The sequence below is a fragment of the Portunus trituberculatus genome, chromosome 9, assembly GCF_017591435.1.
Source record: "Portunus trituberculatus isolate SZX2019 chromosome 9, ASM1759143v1, whole genome shotgun sequence".
Lineage (NCBI taxonomy): Eukaryota > Metazoa > Arthropoda > Malacostraca > Decapoda > Portunidae > Portunus > Portunus trituberculatus.
In genome coordinates, this window is record NC_059263.1 from 8,927,933 (window position 1) to 8,953,856 (window position 25,924).

General features: G+C 45.1%; 5 protein-coding genes across 10 annotated transcripts in view; 1 reads left to right on the top strand and 4 right to left on the bottom strand.

The window, feature by feature from the left end:
* Positions 1 to 5,524, top strand: part of LOC123501288 (pro-resilin-like) — a 34,405-nt gene extending 28,881 nt beyond the window's left edge. The window contains exons 1-3 of one of the 2 annotated variants that reach the window (XM_045250044.1): positions 4,622 to 4,757; positions 4,908 to 4,982; positions 5,106 to 5,524. In XM_045250044.1, coding sequence (XP_045105979.1) covers positions 4,746 to 4,757; positions 4,908 to 4,982; positions 5,106 to 5,393 — 375 coding nt within the window. In that variant the 5' untranslated portion in view covers positions 4,622 to 4,745 and the 3' untranslated portion in view covers positions 5,394 to 5,524. Of the gene's footprint in view, positions 1 to 4,621; positions 4,758 to 4,907; positions 4,983 to 5,105 lie in introns of those variants that run through there. The other variant, XM_045250043.1, reaches the window with a different exon arrangement.
* Positions 1 to 9,518, bottom strand: part of LOC123501300 (pro-resilin-like) — a 28,915-nt gene extending 19,397 nt beyond the window's left edge. Inside the window, exons 1-3 of one of the 5 annotated variants that reach the window (XM_045250063.1) lie at positions 9,487 to 9,518; positions 7,742 to 7,804; positions 7,178 to 7,611 (exon numbers count right to left, since the gene is read on the bottom strand). In XM_045250063.1, the coding sequence (XP_045105998.1) occupies positions 7,324 to 7,611; positions 7,742 to 7,804; positions 9,487 to 9,498 (363 nt within the window). In that variant the 5' untranslated portion in view covers positions 9,499 to 9,518 and the 3' untranslated portion in view covers positions 7,178 to 7,323. Of the gene's footprint in view, positions 1 to 7,177; positions 7,612 to 7,741; positions 7,805 to 7,977; positions 8,086 to 9,486 lie in introns of those variants that run through there. The other 4 variants (XM_045250064.1, XM_045250060.1, XM_045250057.1 and 1 more) reach the window with 4 other exon arrangements.
* Positions 9,519 to 11,778: 2,260 nt separating this feature from the next.
* LOC123501305 (pro-resilin-like) lies at positions 11,779 to 12,639 on the bottom strand. The gene is made up of 3 exons (XM_045250067.1): positions 12,547 to 12,639; positions 12,311 to 12,373; positions 11,779 to 12,180 (listed from the first exon to the last, which is right to left on the bottom strand). Exons 1-3 carry the CDS (start codon positions 12,556 to 12,558, stop codon positions 11,893 to 11,895), a joined length of 363 nt encoding a protein of 120 aa, XP_045106002.1. The 5' UTR covers positions 12,559 to 12,639; the 3' UTR covers positions 11,779 to 11,892.
* Positions 12,640 to 14,886: 2,247 nt separating this feature from the next.
* On the bottom strand, positions 14,887 to 19,966 carry LOC123501515. The gene is made up of 8 exons (XM_045250370.1): positions 19,885 to 19,966; positions 19,500 to 19,574; positions 19,086 to 19,381; positions 18,098 to 18,122; positions 17,647 to 17,665; positions 15,655 to 15,746; positions 15,419 to 15,481; positions 14,887 to 15,288 (listed from the first exon to the last, which is right to left on the bottom strand). The coding sequence occupies exons 1-8, from the start codon at positions 19,894 to 19,896 to the stop codon at positions 14,935 to 14,937; spliced, it is 936 nt and encodes a 311-aa protein (XP_045106305.1). The 5' UTR covers positions 19,897 to 19,966; the 3' UTR covers positions 14,887 to 14,934.
* A 4,061-nt stretch (positions 19,967 to 24,027) lies between these two features.
* LOC123501292 (cuticle protein 19-like) lies at positions 24,028 to 24,904 on the bottom strand. The gene is made up of 3 exons (XM_045250049.1): positions 24,878 to 24,904; positions 24,620 to 24,682; positions 24,028 to 24,511 (listed from the first exon to the last, which is right to left on the bottom strand). Exons 1-3 carry the CDS (start codon positions 24,887 to 24,889, stop codon positions 24,164 to 24,166), a joined length of 423 nt encoding a protein of 140 aa, XP_045105984.1. The 5' UTR covers positions 24,890 to 24,904; the 3' UTR covers positions 24,028 to 24,163.
* Between the last annotated feature and the right edge of the window lie 1,020 nt (positions 24,905 to 25,924).

Consider the following 25,924-nt stretch of genomic DNA (forward strand, 5'->3'; position numbering starts at 1 on the left):
TAATCATGCAGCTCATGCCTTATGAGGGAGCGAAGATATTAGACGTTAGTGGCACGTGGTGTTTGTGTGTGTGTGTGTCTGTGTGTGTGTGTGTGTGTGTGTGTGTGTGTGTGTGTGTGTGTGTGTGTGTGTGTGTGTGTGTTTTTATTTTTTTTTTTTTTTTTGTGTGTGTGTGTTTGTTCGTGTGTGTGTGTGTGTGTGTTTGTTTGTTCGTGTGTGTGTGTGTGTGTGTGTGTGTGTGTGTGTGTGTGTGTGTGTGTGTGTGTGTGTGTGTGTGTGTGTGTGTGTGTGTGTGTGTGTCGTGTGTGTGTGTGTGTCTGTGTGTGTGTGTGTGTGTGTGTGTGTGTGTGTGTGTGTGTGTGTGTGTGTGTGTGTGTGTAAGAAAAAAAAACAGTCTAACTAATCATCTAAAGTAACATGAAGGGAAAAGAAGCCAACACTACAATGAAGCTTTACAAAAAAAAAAAAAAAAAAGTTTGACATAAACAAACAATGAAAATAAAATATTACGCAGAGGAAGGATGGAGGGAGGATGAAGCCAGACACCCCAGCAACACTCAGACCTTCAACCCTTTCAGTACCATGCCACGTTTTCCTCTTCATTCTGGTTAATATTTGGTGATTTTATACAGCTTCAGAAACTTATGTGGGGGATTAAAATAGTACAGACTCAAGCCATTAATCCGACCTCCATAGACTCTTCCTAACGCAAATCAAATCGTGTAATCATACCCAAAAATCATGGTAAAAATGCGTCTCAGTATTGAAGGGGGTTAAAGTAGCACACAGCAGCCCTACCATTTCCTAAGGGCACACCTGTGTTACTGCAACCAGGTGTATTGAGGCGGGTCGTAACACATACCGCACCCGTGTTGAGGAGTGGAAGGGACAGCCGGGTGTGGATGTGATGCCCGTAAGGTTGAGAAAGGCGTGTTGCAAGCCGCAGCCACACCCTTAGTAAATGTGCCGGGTGCTGATTGCCTTATCATTGCAGGAAATACTTGACCAGACTAAACCAGACTGTCAGGGTGTTTCATTCTGCTTCGTTAACATTCTTGTCTTTTAAACAAGCAGGATTATTGTGTTTTTTTTTTTCATTCTTTTTTCTTTCGTGCATAGAGAAAAATGGATTTTTAACTATATTTGAAATTAAGAGCTCACAAATTGTTAGTCTTATAAGGAAAGTGAGAGATTTACACACTGTTGTCATTGCTTTTTGCTGCCTTTTGTTTCTGCTTTGTTTTATTATTATTATTATCAGAGTGTGTGTGTGTGTGTGTGTGTGTGTGTGTGTGTGTGTGTGTGTGTGTTTTCACTGTTTGATCTGTTGCAGTCTCTGACGAGACAGCCAGACGTTACCCTACGGAACGAGCTCAGAGCTCATTATTTCCGATCTTCGGATAGGCCTGAGACCAGGCACACACCACACACCGGGACAACAAGGTCACAACTCCTCGATTTACATCCCGTACCTACTCACTGCTAGGTGAACAGCACCTACACGTCAAAGGAGACACACCCAAATATCTCCACCCGACCGGGGAATCGAACCCCGGTCCTCTGGCTTGTGAAGCCAGCGCTCTAACCACTGAGCTACCGGTGTGTGTGTGTGTGTGTGTGTGTGTGTGTGTGTGTGTGTGTGTGCAAGCCAAACATTAAACTTCAGTCCCTACACCACATGAAAAATTGCGAAAGGAAGCAGTTTATCGTACACGTTCTTGTTGTTCTTGTTGTGTTATACATGAATGTTCCTTTGAGTCATTGTACATTTTCTGGAGTTACGTCAATTTAAGGTTCTCTAATTGTCTAACCTCTTTAATAAATACGATGTAAAAAGAAACGTTCTTATGACTGTATAGAATCATTTACAGGCGCATAAAATTTTCAACTCCTTATGAAGAGCAGGCAATTTGGAGCAGAGTCTTTAGGCTGGGGTGTTTTAGTAGACCAAGGGCGGTACAGTGTGCATACAAATACATCGCCACAAAAACAACTCAGTGGGTGAAAATAGTGTTATAGACTACAGGGGGATTTCAACACGAGGCACGTACTTGACTCATACGGCCCTTCAGAACGAGGTTAGTTTGTTACCAGAGCTTAAACTCATAAAAAAATATATTAAAAGTGGCGGTATTGGTCCTCGCGCCGCGCCCTCCTGTGGTCATCGTGGTGGGCGGTGCTGCCTGGTGCTACTGAAACTCTTTAGTCTGCCCGCCACTCTCGCTCGTCCATGCCCCGTTTTCTTTGCTTGATTGGTACCAGTTCAGGATGTGACGGGAATATATACATGTGAATATCATCCTATTTGCTATTTATTTCTGTGTGTATGTGTGTGTGTGTGTGTGTGTGTGTGTGCGCGTGTGTGTGTGTGTTTCACTGTTTGATCTGCTGCAGTCTCTGACGAGACAGCTAGACGTTACCCTACGGAACGAGCTCAGAGCTCATTATTTCCGATCTTCGGATAGGCCTGAGACCAGGCACACACCACACACCGGGACAACAAGGTCACAACTCCTCGATTTACATCCCGTACCTACTCACTGCTAGGTGAACAGCACCTACACGTGAAAGGCCGGGGAATCGAACCCCGGTCCTCTGGCTTGTGAAGCCAGCGCTCTAACCACTGAGCTACCGGGCGTGTGTGTGTGTGTGTGTGTGTGTTTGTGTTTGTGTTTGTGTGTGTGTGTGTGTGTGCGTGTGCGTGTGTGCGTGCATGCTTGCCTACTTACCTGTCTTTCTCTTTACTTTGTTTTACATCTTGTGAATTCAGATACTTATTCTAAACATATTTTTCTCAGGTTTACAAGGACTACACTGGCGGTGATGTCAGGTGTTAGCTAACGTGTGGTGTGTGCAGTGTTACTGGTGGGGATAGAGAAAGCAGGCCTCCCACGGCGGCGACACGCTAGCCAAGGAAGGAGTGCGTTGTGTGGGTGAGGAAATCCTGGGCAGTGGAAGGAATGTGGGTTATGAGCCGTGATGAAACGTGGTGTGTTTCCTTGCACACCGTCAGGGTAAAGCTGTCGATAGATGGTGAAAGGGACAAAAAAGATGTTTCAGGTGAGAGGGACTTGAATTTGCTGGCAGGGAGTGAGCGAGTGAGTGAGTGAATGAATGAGTGAGTGAGTGAGTGAGGGGCGTGTTTGTGGCTCCTTGTTAGTTTACTTTAACCTCTTCAGTACCATGACGTGTCTTCATATTCATTCTGGTTACTATTTGGCCATTTTAAACAGCTTCAGAAAACTCATGTGGTGATTAAAATACTCTGGGCCATTAATCTTCTGACCTCCATAGACCCTTCATAATGTAAATAAAACCGTCCAGTTATACCCAAAATTCGTCGTAAAATTGCGTCCCAGTACTGAAGAGGTTAAGGCATCATTTCCTCCCTGAGGATTGTAGTCACTGTTCGCTCCTGTGTCCTCGTGCCTGGTGGCGTGGAGGCGCAGGCGGTATGAAGAGATTGACGTTCACTTCTTTAATGTTGTGCTTCAATGTTCAAAGTGTTATGGAGATCAAGTGTCCCCTTCCCACATACCAATGCGCAGGTCTGCCAGAGATACCGTGCGCTAAAAAATATTCTAAGGAAAACAAAATAAAACAATATTAAAAAACGAGACATAAAACTTAACTCAGCCCTGTTGAAATATGAATAAAAACATAATAATAGCACGTGTTGTGACTTTACTTGTACCTGGCCTGATCGATAACAGCAGTGTCTGTGGTCTGTGGTGTCCCACTGCCTCAGCCCCGCGCTGGTTGAGTGTCTGAAAAACCCTCAGCCTCCCGCAGCGCCGCAGTGATGGATGACTTGCCTTTCCCTCAAGCCAAGCAGTTTGATTTCTTTTCATCTCTTTTTACTCGTCTGTGCGTTGTCTGGGTTTTCTTTTTCTATGATCTCTTTTGGGGAATGATACATAAGCAGGCGATTGTTTTTGTTTTTGCTTTTGGGGGACATTTTTATATGATTTACCAAACTTTCTTTGCACGTAAAAGAATAAAGAATATATCAAAATTGCTCGATTACTATTTTTTTCTCCCTAATAGGGATGACAAATTAGACAGAGCATTGATGCACAAACACGCACCCAAGTTGTTATCGGATATACAAATTTAGTGAATGGTTTTTTGTCGTGTTACGGTGCCCGTGACAACACGGCTGCTGTAAGAATCTCGTTAAGTAGCAAACGTCACTCCACCTCACCTGGTGAGTTTGGAGTTCTGTGCCGCTTTTACTGTTCAAAACAATTTTATTTCAAAGCGTTTTTGTTAAGACTGAGACTTATGATTAGTTCTCCACCCATTCATTATCTTCAGTTTGGCCATTTTTTTTCATGCATATGTTATCTACAGTTGTTTTACTACAATAGCCAGATAAGAAATGTGACTTGAAAAGTGAACAATATCAAAATAATTTTTTTTTTTTGAATGACTGATTTTCTTTTCTCAAGTGAAAGGCAACAGTGAATTATAAGTGAAAGTGCATTGAGTACAACCTGCTCCACTGCAGGTTACTAAGACCATCAGTGGAAGAAGTTAAAAACTTCGACGCAGTAGACTTTGAGGGAAAAAACTATATAAAATGTATTACATGGTACAGTGACGCATTGCAAAGTACCAGGTAATGCAGCAGGGCGTGTGCCTCCGCGTAAAAAGTGGGCGTGGAGGAGCAATCCGGCACCTATATATTGGTGGACGAGGAGACCACTGGCACAGTCAGCTTCGTACCGACTCCACAGCACAACATGAACGCCAAGGTGACTGTGCCGCAGCTTCAATGCTGAACAGTGCAGAGCTTCATTTCTTTCATGTTTTAACACAAATATCTTGCTTTCCATCCGCCACAATCTTTGATTTTGCCTCGCACCTCAAGTGGCGTAATACTTACCTGTTCTGTTCCCCTTTAGATCGCCATCCTCCTCGCCCTCGTGGCTGTGGCCGTCGCCGACAGCGACGAGTTCAGAGGCTACGGCTCCCACAGCGTAAGTTTTCATTCACTCTTGTCACACTTGGCTGCGTCTCTCGCAGCAGTCTGGTGACTGGTGACTGGTGACTGTAGGGAGGTGAAACCAAACACTGACACTACTTCTTCCTTGTGTTGACAGTCCGAGGAGTCCTACGAGTCCTCCGAGGCCCAGTACAACTTCCAGTGGGCCGTGGACCACGACCCCTCCAGCAATGAGTACGGCCACCAGGAGGCCCGCGACGGTGACAACACCAAGGGCTCCTACTACGTGGAGCTTCCCGACGGTCGCGTCCAGAACGTTGCCTACTACGTCAACGGTGGCTCTGGCTACATCGCCGACGTCACCTACACCGGCTCCGTTGAGTCCTTCGAGTCCGACGAGTCCAACGAGTCCTTCCGTTACTACGGATCCAACGAGTCCAAGTAAACGATCGTTTCTAGTCCAGCGACCAGCTCAGCAACACTCAGTTCTTGTCCTCTTTTTGTTTATTTATTGTCGTTAAAGAATATTTCAAGATGTTGTAATTTGTTCAAGTCAAAATAAAAATCCATGTGACATTTAAGCTTTTCTGTTCAGCAATTACTGTCCGTCAATTCCTCGTCTTACATCTTGGAAGAAGGTAACACTGAAAGCTTCCTGTCCAAATGGACATCATTTGCATTTTTTTTATTTCATTTTTAGTATTCATTAATTTATTTTTCTTATTCTAATTACTTTTTTTTCTGTTTTCATTTTTTTCTTTCTTTATTTATTCATCTATTTTTTGTTGTTGCAACAATTTCTTCCGATTGTGTAGACTTGCCTTCATTTTGTATGGAAGCTCAGCATTAACTCTACGCTGTCACGTTCCTCTCCTACAACTTCCTAGGGCCTCGAGTGACATGAGAGAAACTCGGTAAGGCTTCTCTTCGGTCACTTAAAGTTCACACGACGGCACAAATGTTCTTTTCTCAACAGTAAAGAAACAATGATAAGAAATAAACTAGATAACTTTTTACAGCCACTTTTTAGTGAGTGTCAATTAAGTAAGTTAAGTTTTTTGCAGGCCTTGTCCAGTTTATGTACGGAGAGAATTATTAAGAAAACTAATCATGAGTGAGTGATTCACGGTGCTGTAACAGCGAACCTGATAGATAGCAACCCACGAATGACAACACTGTATTGCTTAATTAGCCTGGCGTGGCGGAGTAGGTTGTGTGTTTAGCGGGAAAGGCCATGTAGAGGTGAGAACGGCCCTCCTTGACCTGACGGAAGGCACACCACACCCTCACGCCCCTACCTCTCACAACCAGCTGAGAGAGAGAGAGAGAGAGAGAGAGAGAGAGAGGGCAGGAGGGATATGGGAACACTCCCTCTCACTTTACCACTCCCTCTCCCAACACGTCCTAGAGGCCAAGTCCATGTGCCGCGACCTTCGGAGAGCTCAGCCTCACACTGCCCTCTGGGGGTCTCCACGTACTCTCTCACTCTCATTCTCTCACTTTTTCTGGAGCCGTTCAGCGATGAGTAAAAGTGTGCGGGAAAGGGAAGTGGGTTAGTGATTTAAATTGTACGCTTTACTTCAATGTTTTTTTTCTCTCACTTAACGGTGTGGCCACAAAAATAAAGGTATTTCTGCCATTGTGCGATAATGATACTTATGAGGCAATCAGTCTTATCTTTTCCAGACGCTATATTTGCAGGTCGACAGCCTGGTAGTACAACGCAACAGAGAAAACAAAAGCATAGAATGCGGATGGTACGAGAGAGAGAGAGAGAGAGAGAGAGAGAGAGAGAGAGAGAGATTAGCTTGTATCATGTAGAGGTTGCATATTTGTTTTAAGATGCAATGATGAAGCTCAACTAATAGTGGTATTCAAGCACTAGGTTTTTCTCCGCCACCTTTCACGCACTTTGCACACACTGAGCAATGTGGTAAGAGATGTTATGGTTTAAAAATAACCTTTCCAATACTGCATGGTTGCCTTTTCTATGAAATAAAGAGCAAACGTGATAAGAAATATCAAAACACAGTGAACCGCGCTGTGCAGGTGAGGGCTTTGCATCCCTGAAGTTCTTGCTTCCCATTGAAACTGGGCAAGTGTTCTGCTTGGGGTGTGTTATGTGTGTTGTCCTTATGCAGAAGCACGTAGATGTTGCTACAAACAAAACATGTTGTGTGTACAGTGCGGCTTCCTCAGATTTATAACAGGTACTATAAAAAGACATAGTTATGCATTGTCATTTATTTCCTTGCGCATGTGGATGCAAATAAATAAACATGATGATGATGATGATATTGACGTAATTCGAAGAAAAAATATCTTCAGACAAGTGACAGTGTCTGGTCAGGGCGAGAAGGTCAAGTGATCTGGATTTACTTGGACTCGTTGGATCCATAGTAACGGAAGGACTCGTTGGACTCGTCGGACTCGAAGGACTCAGCGGAGCCAGTGTAGGTGACGTCGGCGATGTAGCCAGAGTCGCCGTTGACGTAGTAGGCAACGTTCTGGACGCGACCGTCGGGAAGCTCCACGTAGTAGGAGCCCTTGGTGTTGTCACCGTCGCGGGCCTCCTGGTGGCCGTACTCGTTGCTGGAGGGGTCGTGGTCCACGGCCCACTGGAAGTTGTACTGGGCCTCGGAGGACTCGTAGGACTCCTCAGACTGTCAGAATAAGAAGGAAGTAGTGTCAGTGTTTGGTTTCATCTTCCTACAGTCACCAGTCACCAATCACCAGTCACCAGACTGCTGCGAGAGACGCAGCCAAGTGTGACAAGAGTGAATGAAAACTTACGCTGTGGGAGCCGTAGCCTCTGTCGGCGACGGCCACGGCCACGAGGGCGAGGAGGATGGCGATCTGCAAGGAACAATGAAGGAAATGAGTCACGGCGCCTTGTGTGATGGATTGGTAGTGAACAAGTGACGCACGGCAAGCGTGACAAAAGACTCATTGAGCCGGATTGACTATGATCAGGTGTGCTGTTAACATTGCAGTGTTTATCCTGCCTCCAGTGAGGCCCCGCTAGTCACCTTGGCGTTCATGGTGTGTGTGGAGTCGATGCAGAAGCTGACTGTGATGGTCCCGGCCGCTGCCTGCAATATATACCGGCAGCGGCGCGTCGCTCACCTAGTTTTTACATGTAGTTTCGTATTGGCTACCGCCGACCACTCCCATTTTGTAATGTCCTATGAAGGTCAGCCGAGGTTGTATAGCAACTGTATTGACTACTAAAGCATACACACACACACACACACACACACACACACACACACACACACACACACACACACACACACAGAGTGAATGCTAGAAATTAGCATAGCATTATGATTTCAGATCCGTTGTCTCTTCTGTTGATAGTTTGATTGATTGTATGATGATTTTTTGCCTCTCTCTCTCTTTGTAGTATTTTTTGTATAAGAATGATAATTTATTCTTGGTATGTTCCTGTTTGTTCAATGAAATAATAAAAAGCAAAGAGTGCATTTTGTTAGTGATTGTGGAATTCGCGCATCGCTCGTCAGTGTGTGGCAAAATGAAGTGATAAGGTGCTGTGTCATTGTCAGGTTTCGTGTTTGTGTTAACCTGTTCTCATCTAGTATAGTTTTTAGATTTTTTTAAGCGTTGTACACTTTACTCTTAGGAAATTTTTTGACTACGTATTTCAACGCGTCAAAAGTAAAGTGGGAACATACAGTATACGTAGGTGAGCCTGGACTCGTTTTTGACTTATTTCCCTCTGATCCTGTGGTGGAGATGCCTTACCCTTGGACACAGAGCCGCTGCGACACCTGGCTTTCCACACTGTACCTTCCCGAGGGTTCCCCAAAGTACCCATTGCAGTGTACTGAGTCGCCCAACCCTAGTTCAGTCCGAGTCCCGTAGATTTCTAACCAGGCGAGGTAGCCGCTTCACCACGGAATGCTGGGAAGTATTGAAGTACATGGAACACACACAAAATACATGAAGCAAATTACTCTCTCTCTCTCTCTCTCTCTCTCTCAAGAGTGAATGAAAACTTACGCTGTGAGGGTTCCCCAAACAACCCGTTGTAGTGTACTGAGTCGCCCAACCCTCGTGGCCTGCGGACCACCGGGCCACTCATCGACAGCCACTGAACTGCCCTGTTCATTACTGGTATTACTCACTCTAGACTTGTTTACAGGTATCAACGTGGATTTGGTTTTAAAATTTGTTGTCTAAAACAAAATTTCTTCATTGAAAAAGCAACAGGGATGATCACACTTAAGTATTTCAGATCACTTACGATGCCATGTGGTGCATTGGGCAGACGTATGCAGTTTGCAGAGCCGTAGCCTCTGTCGGCGACGGCCACGGCCACGAGGGCGAGGAGGATGGCGATCTGCAAGGAACAATGAAGGAGGTGAGTCACGGCGCCTTGTGTGATGGATTGGTAGTGAACAAGTGACGCACGGCAAGCGTGACAAAAGACTCATTGAGCCGGACTGACTGTATGATCAGGTGTGCTGTTAACACTACAGTGTTTATCCTGCCTCCAGTGAGGCCCCGCTAGTCACCTTGGCGTTCATGGTGTGTGTGGAGTCGATGCAGAAGCTGACTGTGATGGTCCCGGCCGCTGCCTGCAATATATACCGGCAGCGGCGCGTCGCTCACCTAGTTTTTACATGTAGTTTCGTATTGGCTACCGCCGACCACTCCCATTTTGTAATGTCCTATGAAGGTCAGCCGAGGTTGTATAGCAACTGTATTGACTACTAAAGCACACACACACACACACACACACACACACACACACACACACACACACACACACACACACACACACACACACACACACACACACACACACACACACACACACAGAGTGAATGCTAGAAATTAGCATAGCATTATGATTTCAGATCCGTTGTCTCTTCTGTTGATAGTTTGATTGATTGTATGATGATTTTTTGCCTCTCTCTCTCTTTGTAGTATTTTTTGTATAAGAATGATAATTTATTCTTGGTATGTTCCTGTTTGTTCAATGAAATAATAAAAAGCAAAGAGTGCATTTTGTTAGTGATTGTGGAATTCGCGCATCGCTCGTCAGTGTGTGGCAAAATGAAGTGATAAGGTGCTGTGTCATTGTCAGGTTTCGTGTTTGTGTTAACCTGTTCTCATCTGGTATAGTTTTTAGATTTTTTTAAGCGTTGTACACTTTACTCTTAGGAAATTTTTTGACTACGTATTTCAACGCGTCAAAAGTAAAGTGGGAACATACAGTATACGTAGGTGAGCCTGGACTCGTTTTTGACTTATTTCCCTCTGATCCTGTGGTGGAGATGCCTTACCCTTGGACACAGAGCCGCTGCGACACCTGGCTTTCCACACTGTACCTTCCCGAGGGTTCCCCAAAGTACCCATTGCAGTGTACTGAGTCGCCCAACCCTAGTTCAGTCCGAGTCCCGTAGATTTCTAACCAGGCGAGGTAGCCGCTTCACCACGGAATGCTGGGAAGTATTGAAGTACATGGAACACACACAAAAATACATGAAGCAAATTACTCTCTCTCTCTCTCTCTCTCTCTCTCTCTCTCTCTCTCTCTCTCTCTCTCTCTCTCTCTCTCTCTCTCTCTCTCTCTCTCTCTCTCTCTCTCTCTCTCTCTCTCTCTCTCTCTCTCTCTCTCTCTCTCTCTCTCTCTCTCTCTCTCTCTCTCTCTCTCTTACTACTTGTTAGTACTCTTGAACAAAAGTTACTCATTTATTTTTCATCATTTCATTCCGATATTCACGTTTCAAGCTATACTATACATGTTACTGTTCGTTGGTGTGGCTTTCCTTAAGAGAAATAAAACTCATTACTGGCGACACAAACCAGCCGCCTTGACAAGCCGGGACATTACGTAAACACGTCTCGTCGGCACAGAACACCTCAGGGCAGCGGTTCCCAACTGGTGGCCCATGATGACTTCCTACGATCGCCCACAGGAATCGCTCAGTATTTGCTGACAAACCTTGTATGCGAAATTTAGAACGAATATTGTGATTGTAATGATTATTTAGCTGTGTATGTATCTCATTTTTGTTTAAGAAATTTGTTATGAATGCTGAGCTTGAAGCTGTTAAGTAATACTTGAAAATTCTAAGTTTAAGCTGTAACTAATACTCAAGATTTGCGCCGCTATACATAACCAGCCTAAATATGTACTTGTATTACACACGTGACGGTCCATCCTGTTGATTTGTTAGGTGCCACACTGATGCCTTACTCTTGGACACAGAGCCACTGCGACACCTGGCGTTCCACACTGTATCTTCTCGAGGGTTCCCCAAACAACCCGTTGTAGTGTACTGAGTCGCCCAACCCTCGTGGCCTGCGGACCACCGGGCCACTCATCGACAGCCACTGAACTGCCCTGTTCATTACTGGTATTACTCACTCTAGACTTGTTTACAGGTATCAACGTGGATTTGGTTTTAAAATTTGTTGTCTAAAACAAAATTTCTTCATTGAAAAAGCAACAGGGATGATCACACTTAAGTATTTCAGATCACTTACGATGCCATGTGGTGCATTGGGCAGACGTATGCAGTTTGCAGCATCTGTGCTGTTCCATTGACTTTACCACTGCACAAAATTAAAATGGTACACTTTTTCTCATTTATTGCTTTGGTGGTCCGTTGTCTGAAACGAGTTGAGACCCACTGCCTTATTCTATGGTGTGTTCTCTGTAGTCTTAATAGCTGGTTTGCTTCACACAAAATACAAATGTATACTTCCAGGCGTAGGTTCATGTAACCGCTATGGAGGTGGAGGAGATTGCTGGCAAAATATTTCGCTGCTTCAGATAATGGAAAGTAAACAAGAAATACAGGAGGGTGTTTAATAAATAAAGAAATAAATACATGCGCAACCATCAAGGGTCACGCTGAAGATTTGAACACGTCATGTCGGTGCAGGAGGAAAGGAAGGCAGCCGGTGATTTACTTGGACTCGTTGGATCCGTAGTAACGGAAGGACTCGTTGGACTCGTCGGACTCGAAGGACTCAGCGGAGCCGGTGTAGGTGACGTCGGCGATGTAGCCAGAGTCGCCGTTGACGTAGTAGGCAACGTTCTGGACGCGACCGTCGGGAAGCTCCACGTAGTAGGAGCCCTTGGTGTTGTCACCGTCGCGGGCCTCCTGGTGGCCGAACTCGTTGCTGGAGGGGTCGTGGTCCACGGCCCACTGGAAGTTGTACTGGGCCTCGGAGGACTCGTAGGACTCCTCGGACTGTCAACACAAGAAGGAAGTAGTGTCAGTGTTTGGTTTCATCTCCCTACAGTCACCAGTCACCAATCACCAGTCACCAGACTGCTGCGAGAGACGCAGCCAAGTGTGACAAGAGTGAATGAAAACTTACGCTGTGGGAGCCGTAGCCTCTGTCGGCGACGGCCACGGCCACGAGGGCGAGGAGGATGGCGATCTGCAAGGAACAATGAAGGAGGTGAGTCACGGCGCCTTGTGTGATGGATTGGTAGTGAACAAGTGACGCACGGCAAGCGTGACAAAAGACTCATTGAGCCGGATTGACTATGATCAGGTGCGCTGTTAACACTACAGTGTTTATCCTGCCTCCAGTGAGGCCCCGCTAGTCACCTTGGCGTTCATGGTGTGTGTGGAGTCGATGCAGAAGCTGACTGTGATGGTCCCGGCCGCTGCCTGCAATATATACCGGCAGCGGCGCGTCGCTCACCTAGTTTTTACATGTAGTTTCGTATTGGCCGCCGCCGACCACTCCCATTTTGTAATGTCCTATGAAGGTCAGCCGAGGTTGTATAGCAACTGTATTGACTACTAAAGTACACACACACACACACACACACACACACACACACACACACACACACACACACACACACACACACACACACACACACACACACCCGAAGATCGGTCTATGAGCTCTGAGCTCGCTCCGTAATGGGAAAGACTGGCTGGGTGACCAACAGACGACCGAGGTGAATTACACACACACACACACACACACACACACACACACACACACACACACACACACACACACACACACACACGTGGTTCTTAGAAACTATTAAATTTGTGTGGTTCTTGCAAATTATTATGGCCTTAAAAATTGAAACCTGTTTTACCTGTGAAAGTTATGTGATAGTCAGTTGCCTTATACGTCTTTCATCTTTTTTGTTTATTTTGAGTATAATTTACTGTATATTTGTGGTATTTTATCGTCTTCTTGATAAACATTATAGGACCAACGTGGAACTTTTACGTGTCAGTGTGTGCGAGTCATGCATTGCCCGGCGGATTGGAAGAGTGGTGGGTGATCAGTGTTATGGGACGTTGTCATTGTCAAGTTACGGTTTTACATTTTTCTTATTTATGCATCGTCTATTTTAAGACTTTTAGGCAGAATTCTCCACTTTTTCTCCTCAGAATTTCCTTGATCATCAACTACAGTGCTGTAATGCAAAGCAAGGTAAAGGCAAAGCCGTGAACAGGATGGAGCGGATTGTGGGCTTATCTCTCGTCTCCCTGTCATCCACTTGTTAGCTTGTATAAGACAGCGACAGCTTGGCCTTGAAAAGATGAGAAATAACACCTTTCAAAGCTTCGTTCTTTGTATAAAATATGTAATGATTGTACAGAGCTGTGCACAGAGACTAGAGAAGCTCAAGACGCCAAGTCTGCTGATCATTGCCCAGTTCAGGACGTGATCTTTACCTGGATGTCTGGCCAACATTTCAGGCTGTGTTGACATCACGCTTGGCCTTTTAAAGAACCTAAATGCCCTACACTCTGGCTTACACATCCTCCTATGACGACTCACCTTTTCTTGGCTGACACACCCAGCTGTGGATGATGTCCAGTGGTAGATCTCGCCTCCCACGTTCGTCACATGTTAGTAAGTACACAAATAGAAACATGACAAAGCCTCACAATCCTTTGCAGGATAACACCCCCTCATCCCGAGACAGCCGCTACTGTGACGTCCGGGTTTCCACACTTTGCCTTCCCCAGGTTTTCCCTTTCTAGTCCACCGGAAGCAAAGACAAATACTAAATGGGTGAGCTGCGCCCCGACTGCGTAAACCCGGATTCAAACTAGTTCAATGAATTTGTAATCATAAGCGGTAGCCATTGCAACTTAGAATGTAGAGGTATATTCAAGAACGCTCAGCATACAGGAAAATAGGAGAAATAGATTGTTACTCTCTCTCTCTCTCTCTCTCTCTCTCTCTCTCTCTCTCTCTCTCTCTCTCTCTCTCTCTCTCTCTCTCTCTCTCTCTCTCTCTCTCTCTCTCTCTCTCACACACACACACACACACACACACACACACACACACACACACACACACACACACACAGAAACACACGTGCGCGCGCGCACGCGCGCTCGCGGCTTTTATATCTTATCAATGTATATCAGCATCACTGCGTAATGTCTTTCTGTTTATAAATATTCTCATACAAAAACAATCATTAGTTTTTTTATTACTTCATTCAAGTATTTGACATTTTTAGCTCTAATACTTGTGTAGTTTCTATTCTGTTTTCCTCAACACAAGCATTGCAATACATTGCCACCTGCAGTGTATTGTACCAGCCACCTTGAGCCACCTGGCCACTAGACTCACCGTGTTAGTATGGAATTACAGTAGCGAAACCATGGCACAACTGCTTCTAATTATCACCACCACCACCACCACCACCACTATCACAGTTGTTATCATCATTATTAGTTCAGTTTTCCGCCTCAGTGCTGCTAGCGTATCAGTACACGTAATTCCTTATCCCACTGCGTGTTCCTTGTATTCATCATCATCAGTTTGTTTCGCCCAAAATACAAATATTTACTTCCATGGGAAAATTCCTGTGACCGGTGTGGAAGTGGAGGAGCTTGCCGGCACTGGGTATGCTTTGCTGCCACAGTGTTGAGAGATGTTGGGAAGTAAACAAGGAATGCATCAAAAGTGTTTAATAAATAAAGAAATAAATACATGCGCAACCATCAAGGGTCACGCTGAAGATTTGAACACGTCATGTCGGTGCAGGAGGAAAGGAAGGCAGCCGGTGATTTACTTGGACTCGTTGGATCCGTAGTAACGGAAGGACTCGTTGGACTCGTCGGACTCGAAGGACTCAGCGGAGCCGGTGTAGGTGACGTCGGCGATGTAGCCAGAGTCACCGTTGACGTAGTAGGCAACGTTCTGGACGCGACCGTCGGGAAGCTCCACGTAGTAGGAGCCCTTGGTGTTGTCACCGTCGCGGGCCTCCTGGTGGCCGAACTCGTTGCTGGAGGGTCGTGGTCCACGGCCCACTGGAAGTTGTACTGGGCCTCGGAGGACTCGTAGGACTCCTCGGACTGTCAACACAAGAAGGAAGTAGTGTCAGTGTTTGGTTTCATCTCCCTACAGTCACCAGTCACCAATCACCAGTCACCAGACTGCTGCGAGAGACGCAGCCAAGTGTGACAAGAGTGAATGAAAACTTACGCTGTGGGAGCCGTAGCCTCTGTCGGCGACGGCCACGGCCACGAGGGCGAGGAGGATGGCGATCTGCAAGGAACAATGAAGGAAGTGAGTCACGGCGCCTTGTGTGATGGATTGGTAGTGAACAAGTGACGCACGGCAAGCGTGACAAAAGACTCATTGAGCCGGATTGACTATGATCAGGTGTGCTGTTAACATTGCAGTGTTTATCCTGCCTCCAGTGAGGCCCCGCTAGTCACCTTGGCGTTCATGGTGTGTGTGGAGTCGATGCAGAAGCTGACTGTGATGGTCCCGGCCGCTGCCTGCAATATATACCGGCAGCGGCGCGTCGCTCACCTAGTTTTTACATGTAGTTTCGTATTGGCTGCCGCCGACCACTCCCATTTTGTAATGTCCTATGAAGGTCAGCCGAAATTGTATAGCAGCTGTATTGACTACTAAAGTACACACACACACACACACACACACACACACACACACACACACACACACACACACACACACACACACACACACACACACGGTAGCTCAGTGGTTAGAGCCCTGGCTTCACAAGCCAGAGGACCGGGGTTCGATTCCCCGGCCGGGTGGAGATATTTGGGTGTGTCTCCTTTCACGTGTAGCCCCTGTTCACCTAGCAGTGAATAGGTACGGGATGTAAATCGAGGAGTTGTGACCTTGTTGTCCCGGTGTGTGGTGTGTGCCTGGTCTCAGGCCTATCCGAAGATCGGAAATAATGAGCTCTGAGCTCGTTCCGTAGGGTAACGTCTGGCTGTCTCATCAGAGACTGCAGCAGATCAAACAGTGAAACACACACACACACACACACACACACACACACACACACACACACACACACACACACACACGTGGCAACATTAAAATCAATTCATGATTGAAATTGCTAGTAAAAGCAAGAATAGGTTTCAACGCATTTTAAGAGTTACTAATAACTACGTACATCCTTGAGGAATGGTCATCTAAAGCAATACGGTTAGGAAAACAAAAGGAAATCGATTGTTTTTTTAATGAATAAGAAAACATGCATGACCGAACTATTGATGAACCTTTCAGCCTTCTATCACAATGATGGAGAGCAGCCGAGTACTAAAATATTGTCTGTTCATTGTAGCCACGCCGGATAAGCCTTTGAGCTGCTCCGCTGTGTTCATTTCTAACTATTTTCGTCCATTTCATCGCTATTTCAACACGTTTCAAGACACCTGAACTAAACTAGCCACCCTGATTTGAACCCTGTTTTACCTCTCATCCCGTAGCGAGGGGCAATAAACCGGAAAGTGTAAAGTTCTCTTAGTCTCACACCGTTCGTCCCTTTCCCCGCGCAGAGCCAGCCCCTCACGCATCCATCCCAGCAACAAGCTACCTCCCAAGGCCGGCCAGTGACTCTAGTCCCACCTTCTAAGGTCAATGGCTCGGGTAATGGGACAATATTTTCTCCTGAAGTAAGTCGTTGATGGAGTGCCAGGATATCACAGTTCCGGCAGGCAGTGTAACGCTAGGTAATGAAGCGCTCCACGAAAGACAAAGATGCGTACCTATTTGTTCTCGTTTTGTAATCTTTAGTTAGTCTCTCGTTTGTAAACAGAAATTTTAAAACAGATAGAGGAACAAATAGATAAGATAAAAAACAGGAGGCGTAGTGTTTTAGGTGTGACTTGTAGATGTGTGATGTTTGTTTTTGTTATCCATTGAAGTGTCTTTTAAGCGGGTGAAAGTTTTAGAACAGAGAGTAAAAACAAGCAGAAAATAAAAGACTAAAAGAATTTATAAGTGATGTGATAGACACGAAGCAAATATGCATGAAGGTGCCTCTTCAATTAACACCGTGAGAAGAATAAGGATGAGATCAATAAAGTCATGAGAAGAGAGGGAAAATGGAGCAAGGCAAAGAGCTCCGGAGTTTATCAGTGGAACCTCTGCAGAGTAACGTGGGAAGAATTGAGAGTGGAGTAAGTAGAAAGTCTGATGCAGCACCGTGCCATACAGACGGGCAAGGCCTTATACGGCTTTAGTGATTTGCTAAAGAAGGCATATGCATACCTAAGTGTGGAGTGTTCTAGTTAGTTATGTAAGCGTCGCTATAAATATGAGGTGAAAGGAAGGCTAGCGAGGGAGAGAGAGAGAGAGAGAGAGAGAGAGAGAGAGAGAGAGAGAAGGAAGGGCAAATAAAAAAAAAGAAGCCTGGTTAACCATTGACCACGCAATCTTACACCTGTCAGTCGCTGCTACCTGTAATAAGCACAGGTAGTAATGGACGGCAACACGAGGCACACAGGTGGATAGACAGGTAAACAGAACAATAGACGGCTAGACGGCAATTGAGAGGAAAGGACAGGTAGACAGAACATTTAACTGGTAGACAAAATAGGGGACCAGCTAGAGAGATTAATAGATAGAGAAACAGAAAGATAGACAGGAGTATTAGCAAGTACACTTAAGAACAGACAGATGGACAGGAATAGACAGGCAGAGAGAGGAATAAGTAGTTATACAGAAAAATAGGCTAATAAACAGAGGAATTGACAGATAGATAGAGCTATAGACGAAGCAATAGACAACAAAACAAAAACAAACTGACAGACACACAGACAAGTAAACCTCAATTAGCAAAAGACAGGGCGGTAGACAGGAAGACAGCCTCGCCACCACTCTCTCTCCCACCTGGCCTTGTTCCCCACACCAGTACCTGTCAGTGCGCCATTTGCATAAGTTAAGAATATTAATAACAGGTGTTTAAGAGGAGAGCTGGAATATAGTTGCAGCCAGTAGTAGTGTGTCAGTGATGGGTGTGTTGGACTTGAGTGGCAGGGATGTGCAAGTGTGTGTGTGTGTGTGTGTGTGTGTGTGTGTGTGTGTGTGTGTGTGTGTGTGTGTGTGTGTGTGTTTTATTGTTATTATTAGTTTGATGTCTTGATGTGTTTTTTTTTTATTATTCTCTCTCTCTCTCTCTCTCTCTCTCTCTCTCTCTCTCTCTCTCTCTCTCTCTCTCTCTCTCTCTCTCTCTCTCTCTCTCTCTCTCTCTCTCTCTCTCTCTCTCTCTCTCTCTCTCTCTCTCTCTCTCTCTCTCTCTCTCTCTTCTCTCTTCATTCAGTAATATACCGTTATGTTCTGTTGCTTACCATCAGCATAGTTGTATTGTTCACACACACACACACACACACACACACACACACACACACACACACACACACACACACACACACACACACACACACACACACATTCCACTTCGAGGCATGAATTAATCCCAAGTTAAGGTGACCAGCTTTTTGTTAATTGTTTGGAAAGGTCATGCACTCGGATTGACACTGTGAGTAAACCTGAATATACGCTCAGAGCAATGATATCATGCAGGGCTGTCTAAGAAGGGTGATCATGTGCTACACTGCCTTATACACCACCGAGCATCTCCTCACCTCGCCGCACTTGTCACTACCAGAACTGGCTGAAACTTGAAACTAGGCGAGACATTTGCCGCGTCATTGTTTGTGAGGGTTTGGTAGAATGAAATAGAAACAAAGCATGCGAGAAGGATGTTTAATAAATAGAAAAATAAATAGATAGATACACGACCATCACAGGTCACGTTGAGGACTTGTACACATCAGGCCTTGTCCATGGAGAATGGTGAGGTCAGCGTCTGATTTACTTGGACTCGTTGGATCCGTAGTAACGGAAGGACTCGTTGGACTCGTCGGATTCGAAGGAGGCGGAGCCGGTGTACTTGACGTCAGCGATGTAGCCAGAGTCGCCGTCCACGTAGTAGGTCACCTGCTGCAGGCGGCCGTCGGGAAGCTGCACGTAGTAGGAGCCCTTGGTGTTGTCACCGTCGCGGGCCTCCTGGTGGCCGAACTCGTTGCTGGAGGGGTCGTGGTCCACGGCCCACTGGAAGTTGTACTGGGCCTCGGAGGACTCGTAGGACTCGTACGACTCCTCGGAGGATGCCTGTCAAAGCAACATTATTAGTGACCGAAGAATTATCCATGTCCCGTGAGAGAGACAAATTTCTTTCGTTACTATTGTTTATGTCACAAGGTTTGAATGTGTTGCTGCTGAGACTCACCCTGGGGGCGCGGTAACCCCTGAACTCATCACTGTCGGCGGCGGCCATGGCGACCAGGCCGAGGAGGATCACAATCTGTTATTCAAGAGAGGAACGCTGGATTAGTCACGTGTTGGGAATCAAAACTTCTTAACAATTAACAAGTGTAGTTGCGAAAACATTGTGACTTCGAGAAACGTAATTGAACAGAAGCTTGAACAAATCCAAAGTGTTGATAGAACAAGGTCACATTACGCCTTGTAGAGATACGAGAGAGTTGCTGCTTCCGCCAAGAAACTCGTTTGTTAAAAGTAAACTCGCAACAATTTGACATTTTCTCTATCTTTTCCCGGGAATGTTTCTGAGTGAGTGGATGCCGCGAGGTGTGGCATGGCGCGGTGTTCACCTTTGCGTTCATGGTGGTTGGTTGGCGTCCAGCTGCTGACTGTGTGGGTCCCGCTCGCTGCCTCCAATATATACGCTTCCCACTGAGTTTTTGCCCCGTAGCCTCGCTCCCTGCTAAGTGGAGCGCCCCCGTGGAGAATAACCTTGAGCAGTACTTGTTCAAGGAAAGAGATTTCTGAAGTGATTTCTGCATGATTTGACCCACTATTATTTAGGTGGGCAGGAGGGGGCCTTTTTTTACTTTCTTTTTTCGCTGCACTACCATTATTCATCTTAAAGTAGATGTGATTTGAGTATTGTTATTAGTGATGTTTTCTTCCACTCATCATTGTGGCTTTGAGTGTTTAAGAACCAAGCGACATAAATGGTGACGGTCATTCATTTGAGTGAAACTGTAAAGGTGTGTTTATGGTAAAGTAGGTCTGCTAATTAAAGTGTGTTGGGGCTGGCAGCGAGAGTCTGCCTCAGGTGCATGCAGTATGGTTCGCAGATGTCATTATCTGTAGGTGTGGAAAGATTTACTGTCAGTGCAGGAAGAGGAGGCGGTGATCATAAATATTACACTGGCTTTGTATCCATCTTATCTGTATAGAACTACTACTACTACTACTACTACTACTACTACTACTACTACTACTACTACTACTACTACTACTACTACTACTACTACTACTACTACTACTACTACTACTACTACTACTACTACTACTACTACTTTTTTATACAGGAGGAAAACCAGCTAAGAGCAACAAAATACTTAGAAAAAAGGTCCATCTGAAGTGCTGGTTCCCTTAAAGAGTGGCAAAGATTTAGCCAAAAATTGAGGAGCAAATGTCTTGAAACCTCCTCGTAAAAGAAGTAAAGTCGTAGGAAGAAGGAAATACAGAAACAGACAGGGAGTTCCAGAGCTGCTGCTGCTGCTTCTTCTTCTTCTTCTTCTTCTTCTTCTTCTTCTTCTTCTTCTTCTTCTTCTTCTTCTTCTTCTTCTTCTTCTTCTTCTTCTTCTTCTTCTTCTTCTTCTTCTTCTTCTTGTTCTTCTTCTTCTTCTTCTTCTTCTTCGTCTTCATCTTCTTCTTCTTCTTCTTCTTCTTCTTCTTCTTCTTCTTTTTCATTATCTTGTTCTTCTTGTTCTTGCTCTTCTTGTTCTTGTTCTTATTGTTCTTCTTCTTCTTCTTCTTCTTCTTCTTCTACTTTTCTTCTTCTTCTTCTTCTTCTTCTTCTTCTTCTTCTTCTTCTTCTTCTTCTTCTTCTTCTTCTTCTTCTGCATCTTGTTCTTCTTGTTCTTGTTCTTCTTGTTCTTCTTCTTTTTCTTCATCATCACCATCATCATCATCATCTTGTTCTTCTTGCTCTTGTTCTTGTTGTTGTTGTTGTTCTTCTTCTTCTTCTTTTTCTTCTTCTTCTTCTTCTTCTTCTTCTACTACTTCTACTACTACTACTACTACTACTACTACTACTACTACTACTACTACTACTACTACTACTACTACTACTACTACTACTACTACTACTACTACTACCACCACCACCACCACCACCACCACCACCACCACCACCACCACCACCACCACCACCACCACCACCAGTACTGCTATGCCCTGTCACATTGCAGCTCAGGGTAAAATGTCACATTTCGACAATACAATACCTAGTAATCTTTTGACCTTTTTGTACTAATTAAAAAGTGGAAAATCTATAATGGATATTGAGCGTGAGAGAAATACCAGCATTTGTTAATCAAGCCATGTAAAGGCAAAGGAGGGAGAAAGTGTGGTGTAGGAAGAGTGTGGTAACGAAGGGTGTGGTGGTGGCTTGAGGGTGGGGGCGGGTGTGGGTGCTGGAATGTGGGTGGCGAGGGAGGAGGGATGAGGAGGAAGTGAGGGAACGGTAGGGAGGGAACGAAAGAGGGAGGCAGAAAAATTTTAACTCCGTATTGATCGCAGTGGTTTGGTAATAACACCTTTGATATAGTGGCCTACCCGAGCCTGTGGACGTGCTGAATGGCTGGTGGGTGGAGGCACGTGTAGTAAGGGTGTACCGGGTGTATACAGGCACACACCCACACACACCTGGTCACCTGTTTGCTCACCTGGTGGCCCTGCCCTGCCTGCTGCTGCTTCCGTCGTGGAGGTCACACTGTTGACCTTGCCCTAATGGAGTAAATTAGGAATATTAGTAGTGCATATACAGCACGTGTGTGTAAGTGTGTGTGTGTGTGTGTGTGTAACTTGCGAATTAGGGTAGTGCTCAAACAAGTGAAAGTTCAGGCAGGATGAATACACATTTTGACAGTGCGACAAGAAGGTACAATCTGTTACGGGGATCTGACTCACTGACCTCGAAATGTAATGAAAACTCTTAACTATAATGAACACCTGATTAATTTTAGTTTTTTTTTTTCTTTTACTTCTATTTTACTCTTATCTCTTCTGGTTAGTGTGAGTGATTCTGGACCTTTGAAGATTTAAATGGCTCGTGTTTTTGCATTCCTCGTGCGTAGGAGTGTGCAGCAAAGTTTAGGTATTAGTAAAAAATATTAATATAAAAGATCGACATATACAATACTAAAAGATCGATTTATGCAATACTAAGAGATCGATAGATATACTGCGTTGAAACTACCATTGTATTTCAAGACTATCGGCAAGATAAGTCTGAAATTTAAGAGGTGTATTGTAAGAATGAAAAAAACATAACGAAACAGGATTATTATCTAAGGTTCGTTCAAAGCTCAACATGTTTAGCAGATGAATTGAAATTGGATACGTATCTATTGTGCATTGAAATTTCTGCCTGATCTTGAATATTATGGCAAGCCGTTAACACACACACACACACACACACACACACACACACACACACACACACACACACACACACACACACACACACACATTACAGAAACTTATGGGCACACAATACATAACTTTAACGAAAACTATAATAACTTCCCATCACAAGACTGAACATTACAAAACTTACAAAACTGAACTCAGCCAAGTGAAAATACAAACCAAACACTGATACAAATACACACATAAACAAACACAAGCCACTCTGCAGACAACTCCCTCACTCATTCACTTCAATCCCTTACGTAGGCTTATACGTTTAGGCCTTCAGACACCAGAGACAAGACACCTGATCTCTCTCTGTACTTACCTACCTGAGCACACCTACGCTTCGCTCACCTTGGTGGAAGTGCAGGTGTGGAATGTATTTACCAGACGTGCACACGAGTTTTGGTTTTCCCTTGTGGCATAAAGACTTGAGAATTGTTTGTGTTAGAGGTTGCGTGGATTCTCTCTCTCTCTCTCTCTCTCTCTCTCTCTCTCTCTCTCTCTCTCTCTCTCTCTCTCTCTCTCTCTCTCTCTCTCTCTCTCTCTCTCTCTCTCTCTCTCTCTCTCTCTCTCTCTCTCTCTCTCTCTCTCTCTCTCTCTCTGCAAAAGGCACCTTATTTTTATGAGGCATTTTTTGCGTGTCTTGTGTGTTCAGTTTTTGTTTGTTGCAGGAAGGTGGAATGACATTGTGATATTGATAAAACTCTCTCTCTCTCTCTCTCTCTCTCTCTCTCTCTCTCTCTCTCTCTCTCTCTCTCTCTCTCTCTCTCTCTCTCTCTCTCTCTCTCTCTCTCTCTCTCTCTCTCTCTCTCTCTCTCTCTCTCTCTCTCTCTCTCTCTACACATTTTCACAGTGCCTTGGGTATCCTTATCGCGACCTTCCAGACTGTCTCATCGCCTGAGTAAAGTTTAGTGTTGTCGTGTGAGAAATTCCTCCTTTGTTGTTGTACAGGTGGTGGTGGTGGTGGTGGTGGTGGTGGTGGTGGTATTGTCGTCATTATCATCATCATGGTCATCTTCATCTTGATCACCGTTATTTTAATATTTCTTTTTATTGAGTTATATTTTGGTAAATCTATTTGCCTTTTTGATTGTCGGCAATGCTCTGGCAAGCACTAAGATCAGACGTGCTGGTGTACTACTGTTAGTGTTGCGTGTGGTGTCATCTGTGTATCACACGAATCTGTCTAATTGTTGGGTGCAGCTGTTAAGGTGAGACTAATGTCAATGTTTCTTTCTAACATTAAACGTGATTTTAGTTTGGTAATATTTTCCAGTGAGTGGCATTGCATTGACAGATTTAGGTAATGTTTGCATAGTTTATTTGTCAATAAATAATGTGCAGGTTCTCATTGTCAGCAATGAGAGGGACAATAAATAGCAGTCTCGGTGGAGGAGGTCGAGTGTCCAGCAGGAGACGTGTTCATGATGGTCTGTTTGTTTACTTGGACTCGTTGGAGCCATAGAAGTAGGCGGGCCTGGGTGGGCGGTATTCGCGGGACTCGAAGGAGCGGGACTCGAAGGACTCGCGGGAGTAGGAGTCGGGGAAGCGAGCCTCGCCGTCGTACTTGACGTCGGCCACGTAGCCGTCGTCACCGTCCACGACGTAAGTGACGGTCTGGCGGCGGCCGTCAGGGAGGTGCACAGTGTACACGCCCTGGGTGTCGTCGCCGTCACGGGCCTCCTGGTGGTCGAAGTCGTTGCCGGTGGAGTCGTCCCTGACAGCCCACTGGAAGGCGTACTTGGCCTCGCTGGACTCATCAGACTCATAGGACTCGAAGGAGTGACTCTGAATAGAAACCAATCAATCGTGAGATTTACTTCTTGCATTGTTAAAAGTTGTTCATGATTCCATCTCAAACTCAACTAATTATCACAACAAACATGAGGGACTCACGTCGGGCCTGCCGTAGCTGAAGTCAGCAGCGGCGAGGGCGGCCATGGCCAGAAGGAGGAAGACCTGGTGAGATGTAAGAACAGGAAAAGGATGAGTATGTGGCCGATTTTATGGACTTGTTTAGGGTATTTTACATAATTCAAAGAACACACACCCACACTCACACACACACACACACACACACACACACACACACACACACACACACACACACACACACACACACACACACACACACACACACACACACACACACACCTTGGTATTCATGGTGGTGTGATGGAGTCAGCGTGTGTACTGAGGCTGAGGGGCTTTGGACGCGTTATATAGGCCAGCCGCCGCCTTCTTCATGACCACTTTTTGCAATCTTTCACAAACCATTAACAAACTCTTGCTTTGAATAGTTTTATCGCTTATCTTAGATGTTTTTTTGCTGTGGATGTAGATTTTGTAATTCATGCCAGTAATGCTTTGAATTTTTGCAATAGTTTTCGCTTACGTCATCATAAAGTTTACCATATTTGCAGCACGCGTATAAGGCTGCAGGAAAACAGGGAACGGCACAGGAAATGGAAGTATCCTTAATATTCATTCATTTAAGTGTACAAGAAGATACTGGAGGCAGGAAGTCAAAACCATAGATATTACTCCTTTTATATTAACTGATACAGGAGACCAGAGGCGGAACAGAGAAAGGAACCTAACCTAGAGTACACTGCTGAAAGAAAACGTAATGTAAGAGTAACGTTTTTATTGTCACCTTTTTTTTTATGCTACATATTAGAAGGTTGAGTCCAATTCGCTAACGGCAAACAGTATTAGTAATGAATTGAATGAATTTTAGATAACCAAGACTCGGTACTTTCTTTACCAACCCTTTCACTGGTATAGGCACCTCCTCACACCACTAAAACACGGCACATAATCTTTTTACCGACTTATTTTCCTTATCCTTGCTTCCGTCTTCCGTCCCCCCTACACTCTTTCTCTTCTTTTTCTCCTATATAACTTCCCATCTCGTCTTCCTCCCTCCTTCCTTTCCTTCACATTGAAAAACGACCATTAGTTGTTTGTTTTCATGTTTCTTTTTCTTTTTTTTTATACCACTTGGGGTTTTCACTGGAATACTTTTTAATGTACCTATCTCAAAGCCCACCCGCTAGGAAACCGTTGCCCCGAGCGAGGAAGCCCAACCTACACTAGGACCATGGACAGGATTCGAACCCGTGCGCTTGGAGACCCCTTGGACCCCAAAGCACGCATGGTTCCTTCAGTTTTGTTCTCGTGATTCCAATGATAGTTTAA